Source organism: Polyodon spathula, chromosome 8 (assembly GCF_017654505.1).
Source record: "Polyodon spathula isolate WHYD16114869_AA chromosome 8, ASM1765450v1, whole genome shotgun sequence".
NCBI lineage: Eukaryota > Metazoa > Chordata > Actinopteri > Acipenseriformes > Polyodontidae > Polyodon > Polyodon spathula.
Genome location: NC_054541.1, coordinates 39998167 through 40010886, shown reverse-complemented (window position 1 = coordinate 40010886; position 12720 = coordinate 39998167). Strand labels below are relative to the sequence as shown.

Sequence of the window (12720 nt, the reverse complement as noted above, 5' to 3'; positions counted from 1 at the left end):
AAATAAAGAACGTCCTTAGCCACATAATTGCTTTTTGCTAACATGATAGCTAGGTCCACTTACAATATGGCTAGATAAAGGAAACATTGAATAGAAATGTGCTGAATACCCAGTTTGGAATGTGCATTATCCAATCAGATCGCTGGATATTTCTGAACCATTTTTATAAAATATTTGATATCCCACTCAAAAAGTGAAACAATCGAGAAGCACAGGACAGTATATACTGTACAGTGTCTGGAACTGAAATCGACTTGGACTCTTGAGCCATAGAACTGGAACACCCCATTCAATGTCCTTCTCTTCTTCACATACTGCCGATTCCCCCCTACGATCGTCCCTGTGAGGTTTGTAACCCCCTCCCCCCAGGAACCCACGTCAACAGCTTTGATCCACTCCATTATCAGTCCATAGACTAATCACCCTACCAGCTGTCGCTGCTGATACTGTAGTGGTTTAATCAGGTGGACGTCTGCACATCACGTGTGCTGAATTGGGAATGAACAGGAACAGAGGTTATATTTAAAAATGAAAGCTGATTAGCAGGCATTAAAACTACATTTAAAGAAGTGGATATCAGGACCCTTTGTACCATTAGTGCAATATGTGCAGTAGTTTGCTTACCCAACCCCCCCCCCTCAATCCCCCCCCAAAAAAATGTCTATGTAGATATTCCTATACCAGCAGTAAGTATATTGCAGTGTCTTCTGGCTCTGGATACGTTTTATAGATAGGGTGTTCAACAAATGCGATGTCTATGGTTCATAGAAGCACCATCTAGACCTATGCAATATGCAGTTTCTGAAGGTATTTATCACGTCGATAAACTGAGAGCATGAAAATGCCCCCTGATATTCCTATACCATTTACCGATTACTGTTTTCTTCTTTTTTTTTCCCCCCCTAATAACCCCTGGCCTTGGTCTGCTGCAGAGGGCAACTATATCTGTCTCTTTGCTAAAATCTTCCAGTGACCTAACCTTAGCCTGCGACAGCTTGTGTTGCTCTAAAGAAGCTCATGTGACTGCAGTAATCCACAAGCAGTAAACAGCTGGGCTGGAAGCTGCCGGCTCAATCGCACGATTGTTCCGCACTGCAGGCACGGTCTTGTTGACAACATGCCCTGGGCTGCTATCTGTGATTCAAGACAAACTGCACCAGTCGGGACAACCAGTAGACTATCAAGTCATTACAGAAGTTATTGCTTCATACCCATGTGTCCTGTAACTTTCAATAAAAAATAGCAAGTTGTAAACCTTTTTTGTTTTGCATAGTAATGCATGCATTGTCTGTTATATTCCTGAAATACTTTTTTTTTATCCTGTGTTTTTGTTAGTTAATTAATATTTCTATTCATCAGGTTAAATCTCTGTAGATCATAACATTTTTCAGTACTCAGAAGTACTGAATTGTCTAAGCATTTCTTGTTGTGATTACATTCTGTGTGTTTTGATGGTAATAAAAAATCTCTGAACATTACTATCCCTGTCCTTTAAAAATATATCTTAGGTGACTCTCAGCCCTACTGGGTGTGTGCGAAATAAAAAAAGATCTGTTTTATTTCAAACATATATTTGATGAACATGCTACATTAAACCCTAACATAATGTAGTGTGTGTATTAAATGTGCAGTATGAAGTAAGTATGCAGTACACATCGACACATCCTAGTTGGTTGATAATGATGGCTGCAGTCCATTGTTGTACCTACAGCGCGTGGTATTGCAATGTGCAAGTGTCCTTGTTTTGTAAGATAGAGTTTATAAAAGCTAAACATCTACTAATTAAAAATCTAGGAGGCTGGTACAGTAAGCTAGTGTGTGCTGATAACATACTGTAAAACATAAATTAAAGAAAAGGGTTAAGAACAATCTCTCAATAAAAACAAATTGGTCTGCAATATATACTAATTAGAGAAATAATGTTAAAACAAGAACATTCAAATTTACACTAATCAAGTAGGTGTGCGGTTAATTGGACCTGGAGAAATCCTATTACCCTGTTGCTGCTGCCACAGACTGAAACATAATGGGGAGAGCAATTAGTGTATTGATGCCTACTACTGCATTGAAATTTCTAGTATTGTAGCAATACAATACAATTAATTAATGACATTCAAAAAAGATTAGCCTAATCATAGGACTTGTCAGACCAGGTTCAGATGAAAGACACCCTTGTTGTATCTGTGCAATTTAATCAGTGATCTAGAGGAGATTAACAGTCTGCATCAGCAAAGAGGGATTTGTAGTGGGGATGAAAACTGTTAGGGGAGGGTTATTGGTCAAATGTTTTATTTTTTTATATATTTTCAACCTTTGTCTTTTCTTAATTAGCAGTGACAAATAATACAGAATATTCTGTTCAGATTGTGCGTTTTCTCTGCACACAGCGATCAGGACCAAAGGAGTGACTGTGGAATAAATATACTATTCTTTATATGCTTTCTTTGGATTTATTTATTGTGATGTATATCCTTACTACTGTGTGTGAGAAAACGAAATTGGTTCACCAGAAGATAGTCCTCTTAATGTGGCTGGGGGCTGCTATGAATAAATGGTTAATTATTTCCTGCACCAGGGATCTGTCTCCCTATCAATGGGGATATAGTGACGATGTCCGTGCATATATGTCACACTTTAACGTTTTACATGTAACTGTAGAACTGCTTATGCAGTTGTGATGAAACTTCCAAAGGACGCTGTAGGGTGGCGTTATGTATGTATGTATGTTACGTAGATTTTTACCTCCATCTTGTTCTTGTGTGAAGGGGTCCAGGTAACTCTTCATTTCAGGTTATATATTTTAAGATTGTCTAGTAGCCTCTTTTTATTTGTTAACCTGGGGGAGTCTGAGGGTTTCTGTTTGAAAGATTAGCAAGAATTTGTTCCACCACCTAGGACAGTGGAGGAAAGCTTTTAACAGGTGTTTGACACCTTCTGTAAATGTATTTATTTTGTATGTCTTTTTCAGGTCTTGTCCAGATACCGGTGAGCATGTACCAGACTGTGGTCACCAGCCTAGCCCAGGGAAACAGGCCGGTTCAGGTTGCCATGGCGCCTGTCACCACCAGGATGGACAATAGCATGACTCTAGATGGACAGGCAGTGGAGGTTGTGACCTTGGAACAGTGACATCTTGCTGGTGCAGAGCAGTGTAACTTCCTTTCTCCCTCCCTAGAAGCTCCAATGTGAAGTGTTGGACTAAAGGGCTTCTGGTGTAGTGTTTTATAAAGTTTATTTTAAAAAAATTAACCATGTGCAGGGTCACACAGTTGTCATTGCATATTGTTCGCTGTGTAAATGGTTTTTTTTTTTTGGTGGCTGAATGTTGGCAGTTGGTGTGGCGGAGGTTACATATTTATTCATGTATGCATTTCCTACTTGTTCAAAACAAAATAAAGCAAAAAAAAAATAACCAAAAAAATATAATTATATGTATGTGCAAACCTGACATGGAGGCAACTAAATAAGGGCCAAGCTAAACAAATTGTTATAAAAAAAGGAATAATCATGGGCCAGATTTTAGATTTAAACATATTTACGACAAAGCAATTTGTATCTGTTTTGTGAAAGAAAAATAAAACTGTTTATATTACAGAACTAGTAACAGACAACTTGGGTACATCTTTGAATCATTCTCTTAACAGAACGAAACAAAACTTGGTACATCTTTGAAACAAACACGAAAAAGTGCTTTTTCATCAAGGTTAACAGCTTGGTTTCTTTTCACAAAGTAGTTCAGCTTTATATAAAGTATATATATATATATATTATATATATAATATATAATATTTGCAGAATTATCAATTCCGCTATGGTTTAATGCAGAATTTGCAGCTTCTTTCTTCTCTCTGTGATGATGAGCCTTGAGACCCAAGGAAACTTCTTTAAACTTGAATGCAATCACCTGTCTTTGAACACCTTGCTCAGGGACCGCACATTTTATTCCACTGGAAAGAATAGCTCCAGATTTTTTCACTGCAGTGTACAGTAATAATAGTGAGTCATTTTCCTTTGTTGGCACACTTGCTGCTGTTTTATGTAAAGCTCTCCATTGTGACTAATAATGTTCCATAGCTGCAGGAATTACAGAAGCTGCAAAATAAAAAAGAAACAAATTTAAATGATTGAGTGTTGAAAAAGACTGCATTACATTTGATTTAGAATTTGTCTGCTGGTTTTATGTTGTGGTAGATCAGCCAGACAGAATAATGGTCTTTTATTTTTGTACAGTTAGTACCGAAATTCAATGGGATTTGCTCATTTGCATTTTTTTTTGTTTTTGTAAATGCAGAACCTTTTGCATCAGACTGCCTTAGCATCCCTCTTCACACTGTGTATATGTATTTTTTTTAAATGATCAGTTTAAAAAGTAAAGTGTTGTATTTACTCTTTTATATTTAAAAGAAAAAAAAAGTTATTTGTATACATTTCTCCATGTCTGTGGAAACCTATTTGCATATATAACTGGTCTTGCCAATAGGAAACTATTATTATTTTTATAACTATGATAACATAAGTTTGAGTTAACAGTTCATGGTTTCCTGTATTTACAGTAAATAAAGCTGATTTGAAACACTTAAACACTGTCATTGAAATAGCACAGATAAAAAGCATGCAGAACATGTAATACACCACCAGTGACACATTTGAAAATAAATTGCCACTTGGGTGAATTGTGGGAATCTTGGTTTATTACCTTCTTTATTTTAGATGTATTTCCTTATGTAAGTCTTGTCACCACCAGCAGGTATTGGGGATATAAATATAGTACTGAAATTCCTTGTCTTCATTGCTAAAAGGGTGAGAAAGATGTATGTGAAATGTCCATTTTTCATGTCTTATCACATTGTCGTTCTAGTTCCTCATGAAACACCAGCAATCTGTGCAGTCTTGGTCACAGACTGTACAGTGCCTACTGTAGTCCTCTGTCAAAGTCTATCAGACCAGCTGTCCTGCTCATCGTGTTTGGTAATTCACCCTTCAGTGTATGGATTTACATGGTGCAGTAGTTTGTATCAAAGCCAAGGCATTGCTGAGAAGGTGTGTTTCACTGCAATGTGGCTTACTACCTGAATATTTTATTTCACCTACCTCTGTATAAAATAGATGTCCCATTTAAGATTTCAGCATGCCTTTATAAGCCTTGCCTAATATCCTTCTTGTCGTAGATGTGTAACAGGATGTACCTCCTGTAACCCCCTCCTTTGTATTCTGACCTGTGGTAGTAGTTTAAAAAATAAATTAATAAAAAGGTATTGTACACACAGTTGTGTTGAAATACATTTAATTAGTGTCCCAAATATAATCTAATGAACATTGTCTAACCATGATTTCATGACTTGTATGTACTATAAATGTACATAGTGATTTTATAAATTGTGAATTTGGTTAAATTACTATACAGTGATTGCATATGATTTGGGATAAATTATAGCTAGCCTATGTTGACTGAAATTGTTTCATGTCATAAAATAACGAGGAACAGTAGTTGAGTTCATTAAGTGTGTCAGGTATTCAAGTCTATTATTTTAAGACTTCACACATAATAGTCTTCAAATAAATTAGTACTTAATATTAAAAAAAAAAAAAAAGTACAAATGAAAGGTGGCACAGTCTTCACAGAAACATTAAAGACAACTAGAAAATGTGTACTCCAGCTTCGTTAATAATAACTTTGCAGTACTGTCTTCTGGGAGAGACTTGCTCTGGCAGCCAGTGTGTCTCCATGCTTAGCAGTGCGGCAGCTGTGTGTATTCTCTGCCTCGCTCTGGCTTGAAGCCAGTCTGACCTGAATTCATTTTGTCACTCCCCCCACCCCCTTCTTCCTTCTCTACAGCCTGCTGTGAGGGAAGGGTTTGGGAAACTTGTTGCATCATAAGCTCAGATACCACCCCAGTTTCTAAACCTAGGATTTAAGCTTGCAACCCTTCTGGTGCAAAAAATATCTATTTTTAATAATCCAACATGCATGCCTCATTTACTTTGTTGGTTAAAGAAAGCCACATGTTTGTATTCTCATTTTTATTACACTGTTACAATATTAAAAGTGTTGTAAAGGTGTTTAGCATCAACGTGTGGTATTTACCATAAATACAATTTGCATTCCTCTGCATTCCTTACTTTCCTTTCACTCCACCTTGTACATTCAGAGTTTTTTTTTTAATACTTGCTGTATACTCCAGTATACCCTTGTGTGCCAAACCAGAACAAATCAAAGATTTAATGTGAGAATTCTCTCAAAGCAGGTTGAACCCTAATCTGTGATCAACAAATGGAACGTAGCCCACGACAGTGGATATTCTGAGTGCAACAAAGGAGACGGGATCCAAAGCACCTTTGACCGTTGCTCTATAATCCAATTTCTGTGTTCTTGTGCATATTTTAGCCTTTTACTCTTGTTCCCCTTTCTTAACAGGTATTCTTACTACAACACATCCTTTAAGTCCAGATTTCAGGAGTGACCTTTGTACTGTTGATTTGATGGACAACGACACCTGTGCCTTCTGCCAGTTCTGTTGTTAATTCAACACTTTTCTTTCTATTCCTTAAGGATTTTCAAGTATTGCTCATCCTTGTTAGACAGCTTTTTGGGTCTTCCAGTCCTGGGTTTGTCAATTACAGAGGATGTATCTCGGTACTTGTTGATTATGCTTCAGATACAACACCTCGAAGATCAAGTGATGCAAGCTATTTCACTCAATGTTTCCTTCTTTATGTTGTTGTTGTTGTTGTTGTTGTTGTAATAGTAGAAAAAAAAAACAAGTGGATGCTTTGAGTAAATTGTTGATGCTCCTAATGTATCAGAGTAGAAAAATGCAAGATGTGTAAGACTTTTGCACAGCTGTGTGTGTGTGTGTGTGTCTATATATATATATATATATATATATATATATATATATATATATATATATATATATAGTAGCTATCTCAGTTAATGCAGGCAGGCACATCACACAGGGCAAAGCAATCCACACAAGCAGAGGGGTGGGTGCAAATCCAGGACCTCTCGCACTAAAGCATAGCGTTGATGCCGCTGTACAAGAGCCGGCTCCTTTCCAAGACGCGTATATCAGGCTTATGCCTTTGTATGTGATTACGTCACCTACCAGCCCTGCTGCTGCCTTCACCCATTGCAGAGTTCAAGTTAGCTATAACATTTTATAAGTAACCTGAACTCTGCAATTGTAAGAGCTGAAAACAATTAAAAAGGGTTCAGGGTTAAGAACCACTGCTATAGAGAATTGAACTCCTTCAGTACAGTATATACAGGACTCCAGCTGAATGTTATAACGATGTCTCAAATCAGCCTAAAATTTGTGAAAATGGCACATTAGATTTTGATGAAAACATTGCACATACCTGGTTAAAGCTACGTTAGGAAAAATGCTAAGTGTAGCTGTCTACTTTAGTTTCTGATAGATGGTAGGTTATACTTCAACGAGTAACAAGCTGGTGGTCCTGTAATATTGGGTCTATTCCTAGGCTGTGTGTCTGCTTGAAGAGTGATAATCACCTACACTACCTTTCACGTAGTACCTTAAAGTTATGCCTTTACACAAGACTATGTGAAACGGTCCGTGTTGCTGGTGCCCCTTTTTATTTTTTTCCTCAATTGAGTGTCTCCCCACCCCCAATACTATACATCCCTTTATGTCCAATTACTTGCACTATAAATATATAGTGCCTGTCTTGTGCATACTTTTTCAATTGTTTCAAAACAATTACACCTGGTTTGGGCAAGGCAGGGCTCACAGTTTAGTTACACATTGACTACTTGAGTTAATAGTCAGTAAATAGCAAAAATAGACAGTAAATAGAAACAAACCATCGTCACAAAACAGATGAGATTCAAAATACAACTGAACAGGTTAATTCAGCTTCTATGAATGAAATACACATTTCAGTTTAGCATCTAAATCACTTTCCACATACAACTTAACATCTAAAATTGTATTCAGCAAAAAGGTATAATGGATGTTGTATTAATGCTTTTAATATTAAAATACACAGCCACTTAACTAAACTCTTAGGGATCATGGTAACAAAGAAACTACCCAAAGTAAAAGTGCACATGTAGTTTTAAAACGTTTTAGACGATCAATAACAGTAGTACTTTCATTTCTGTACAATTGCTGATCTCAGCAATATATTAAGTAGCAGGTAATTTTCGACATTAATCATATCCAATAAAGTTTCTGAGCCTCTGCATAGTCAACTTTTTGAAGCCCCTTGAATTGGCGAAGTAACCTGATGTATTGTTTTCTTCTTCAGGGAGAACTTCAAATGAACTTGTTTCCAGCCAAGCAGAGTCATTTTCCATGAGAGCCAGGACACGAGGCAGCCCTTACATTGGCTTAAATCATAGCTTTAAAAATTAGTAGAATAAACCAATAAAACTAGCCAGCACTGTTTCAATATGTTGTCTGCAAGCTATTTTACATCAACAGTTTTTGAAATTCACAGGATGACCTTTTTTGTATTGTGTTTGTTCCTGTTTTGAGTCCTGACACATTCAAATCAGTTTTGTTTTTTTTTTCTTTAAAACTGAAGCAAATTATTATTTGCATTACTGGTTTCCTGAAGCTGATCACTTTCTTTGCATAAACTATAAGATAGGAAAATATATTTTAAATTTACAAGACAAGAACACTTAACCTAAATTGTCTATATGTGAATATATTAAGAAAATATTTACTAAAAAGTTAGAAAAAGCAATTACCAGTACATAAACTTTTTTTTTTTTTTAAGCTTTTTCTGAATTGCTTCTGTTCATTTTGTTTGTTTTTTTTTTTTAATTGTTTTTAAATCAAGCTTAGCAAACAATGTATTATACTGACAACAGGGACAGATCACTGAATAATATACTGCAAGCATTCCATTAGCTAGTTCCATAGCTTCAGGCAATAGACTTCTAGGAATCTACATTATGTGAAGAGGTCATGTTGATTTGAATGATGATCCCCACATAATCTTAAAGCATTTTGTATCTACTGCTTCTTTTCCAATAATTTGCAAGACAATTAGACCGCATACATTTAAAACTGCTGTATTATGCAAAATACAGTCCATTCCACAAACAGCGCCCATTTTAGTTATTAAACTAATAGACATACACTATAGTGACATTATTGTCACACAAATAAAGAAGGTTTTACAGTGTATTGAAAGATAGTGTATTGAAAGAACTCAGCAGTGCTGTTTTTGATTGTAACACATCAATCAGTTACTAAAAAGGGGGGCTAATATTGATCCTCTGGTGGGGCAAGGCGTGTTGATCTGCAGCAACACTCACCCCCAGCATGGGAGCTCTTCTTCTTGACACAAACCCAGCAGACGCAGGAGCAGGGCTTTAATCTCTGCTAATCGCTTCTTAATGCGGGAGGCTGTCCCCCCATGCTGTGGCCCTTGTCCTGCTAATTGGAGCATAATGTTTAATCCTAATTCCTGCCTCAGTACGAAATCAGAGACCTAAACAAACAAGAGTACCTTAAATATATCTAAGGCTTTCAGCACAGACAAGACCCCCATCATTTCAAAATCGTTGAGTCGAATTTGTTTGAATTATAGGCAGTCAGAAAACATTGAAAGTTAAGTTTTTATGATGATTTTAGAGTTTGCAGTATCTTATGTTTTGTAGTATACTTTGAAATGCATTTTCTGTTATGTTACAAAATCGCTGTCTAGGAGGTCCAGATGCGGGTTTGTCCACCATTTTGCTACGTTGAGTGAAGAGAGAAAGGACGCTGAGCATGATGATGAAATTTAAGGGATTTTTAAAAAAAAAAACTATTGACCATAGGCAGCGTCATCCCCCCCAATATCTATATATATATATATATATATATATATATATATATATATATATATATGGATCTGTTTTTGGTCATGTGATGAAGTTTTAACCAATCACATGTCAGAGTTTCTAAGGCCTGAAAGGTTTTATATAGGATATACAGTACTATGCGAAAGTTTTAGGCAGGTGTGAACAAATGCTGTAAAGTAAGAATGCTTTCAAAAATAGACATGTTAATAGTTTATATTTATCAATTAACAAGATGCAAAGTGAGTGAACAGAAGAAAAGTCTACATCAAATCAATATTTGGTGTGACCACCCTTTGCCTTCAAAACAGCATCAATTCTTCTAGGTACACTTGCACACAGTTTTTGAAGGAACTCTGCAGGTAGGTTGGCCCAAACATCTTGGAGAACTAACCACAGTTCTTCTGTGAATTTAGGCAGCCTCAGTTGCTTCTCTCTCTTCATGTAATCCCAGACAGACTCGATGATGTTGAGATCAGGGCTGTGTGGGGGCCATACTATCACTTCCAGGTCTCCTTGTTCTTCTTTACGTTGAAGATAGTTCTTAATGACTTTTGCTGCATGTTTGGGGTCATTGTCATGCTGCAGAATAAATTTGGGGCCAATCAGATGCCTCCCTGATGGTATTGCATGATGGATAAGTATCTGCCTGTACTCACATTGAGGAGACCATTAATTCTGACCAAATCCCCATCTCCATTTGCAGAAATGCAGCCCCAAACTTGCAAGGAACCTCCACCATGCTTCACTGTTGCCTGTAGACATACATTCGTGTACCGCTCTGCCAATTCTGAGCTGATGGCACTGCTGGACTTCTTCCGATTGTGAAGGGAAGTAAGCATGATGTGTCTTTCATCTGCTGTAGTAAGTTTCCTTGGCCGACCACTGCGTCTACGGTCCTCAACATTGCCTGTTTCTTTGTGCTTCTTCAAAAGAGCTTGGACAGCACATCTGGAAACCCCTGTCTGCCTTGAAATTTCTGCCTGAGAGAGACCTTGCTGATGCAGTATAACTACCATGTGTCTTGTTGCTGTGCTCAGTCTTGCCATGGTGTATGACTTTTGACAGTAAACTGTCTTCAGCAACCTCAGATTGTTAGCTGAGTTTAGCTGTTCCTCACCCAGTTTTATTCCTCCTACACAGCTGTTTCTGTTTCAGTTAATGATTGTGTTTTAACCTACATATTGAATTGATGATCATTAGCACCTGTTTGGTATAATTGTTTAATCATACACCTGACTATATGCCTACAAAATCCCTGATTTTGTGCAAGTGTACCTAGAAGAATTGATGCTGTTTTGAAGGCAAAGGGTGGTCACACCAAATATTGATTTGATTTAGATTTGTCTTCTGTTCACTCACTTTGCATTTTGTTAATTGATAAATATAAACTATTAACATGTCTATTTTTGAAAGCATTCTTACTTTACAGCATTTTTTCACACCTGCCTAAAACTTTGGCACAGTACTGTTTATATAGGAGATACTGATATAGATACGGACTGTATACTGATAATATTCCAAATTGGGTAATTACAATGATCATGCTAATCTTAAGATTACCAGCACACGCTGGATAAAGTCCAAAATGTCATGTTTTCATCTGGTAAACTTGAAATTGTTTCTAGCTGTCATATTCTCAAAGGTGTGTTAAAGGAATGTTTACCAACACTTTATAATCCATTTTATTTGCTTTTTTAACAGTATTACTGGCTCCACTTTTTTGTGCTGAGAATCTTTTCAGGATATGCAATATTTTCACTTCAATGTGATTCTGTAAATAAACTACAAATACCAGTGTCCTTTGCTGAAGGGGATATGTTCTGATTACAGCTAGACCAATGGATTGAATAAGTACCAGGAAGCAGCAGTAACTTTTCAACAGTAGAATTGTATTTCAAATATCTGCATATTCCAAATTAAAGTAGAAATACTGAAATGCCAGTTATAGATTTACAGCAAAGGATACCTGGAAAGTGGGTTCACTTGTGACTTCTGTGCAGGGTTTATTTTTCATTGAACTCCCCACTCTCCTGGTATTAAGTATTATGGAAATATTGCAGATTTAATGATACAAACATTGCAATGTTAATGGCATTTAAAACTGACTGCACTGCTTACTGTAAAGTACATATTTATCAATTTGTGCCAAATAGACAACAATTTACACATCATATAATCAGGTGCTGCGTTGACCTGGATCATGTTAAAGGGTACATAGTGACCTTTTTATTTTTTGTTTTATACAATGTGTGTGTATTGTTTTAATTTTCCAGTGAGCAGGAGGATGATGGGAAATGTAGTTCTGAGCAGTCCATGCAGGTAAATGGGAAGCCATCTTGAGGCAGGGAATGCATTTTAGACGTTTAAAAAAGTGGTCAAAATGTAAAAAAAATATAAATAGAAAATAAAAAAATTAAAACAATACACACACCTTACGTAAATAGTTGTAGCAACACATGGGAACAGGTAACACAATAAAATAAAAAAAGATTCTTATGTACCCTTTAAGGTTTATAACTGAAATGTGGACTTGTTACCATGACAACAATTCAGATCATTCTTACGATAACCCCATAATTATTCTAGGTGGTGTTTACTGAAATCTGAAATCCCCTGGACTTTTCTTTCTTCTTTCTTACTTTGCTCGGGGTGCCTCTGGGGGAAGGGGGAGGGGTTCTCAAGACATTTGACTCCAGCTTCTCCAAGCCAGGAATTCTAGCACCATATAAAAAAAAAAAAAAAAAAAAAAAAAAAAAAAAAAAACCTACAACAAACTCCATTCAGCTCACGAGACAAGCCTACAAAAAGCATTGCTGTATATAGTCTTGACAATTTCCTAACTGTTCCATGCGGAGCAGGTCATTGTTCCACTAGTATCAAGTGATGTTAAACCAGTC

General features: G+C 36.6%; 1 protein-coding gene across 6 annotated transcripts in view; it reads left to right on the top strand.

The window, feature by feature from the left end:
* Nucleotides 1-3608, top strand: part of LOC121319947 (nuclear respiratory factor 1-like) — a 30349-nt gene extending 26741 nt beyond the window's left edge. For 5 of the 6 annotated variants that reach the window (XM_041257939.1, XM_041257937.1, XM_041257938.1 and 2 more), the window contains one exon: nucleotides 2969-3608. In XM_041257939.1, the coding sequence (XP_041113873.1) occupies nucleotides 2969-3129 (161 nt within the window). In that variant the 3' untranslated portion in view covers nucleotides 3130-3608. Of the gene's footprint in view, nucleotides 1-932; nucleotides 1476-2968 lie in introns of those variants that run through there. The other variant, XM_041257940.1, reaches the window with a different exon arrangement.
* The last annotated feature ends 9112 nt before the right edge of the window (nucleotides 3609-12720 follow it).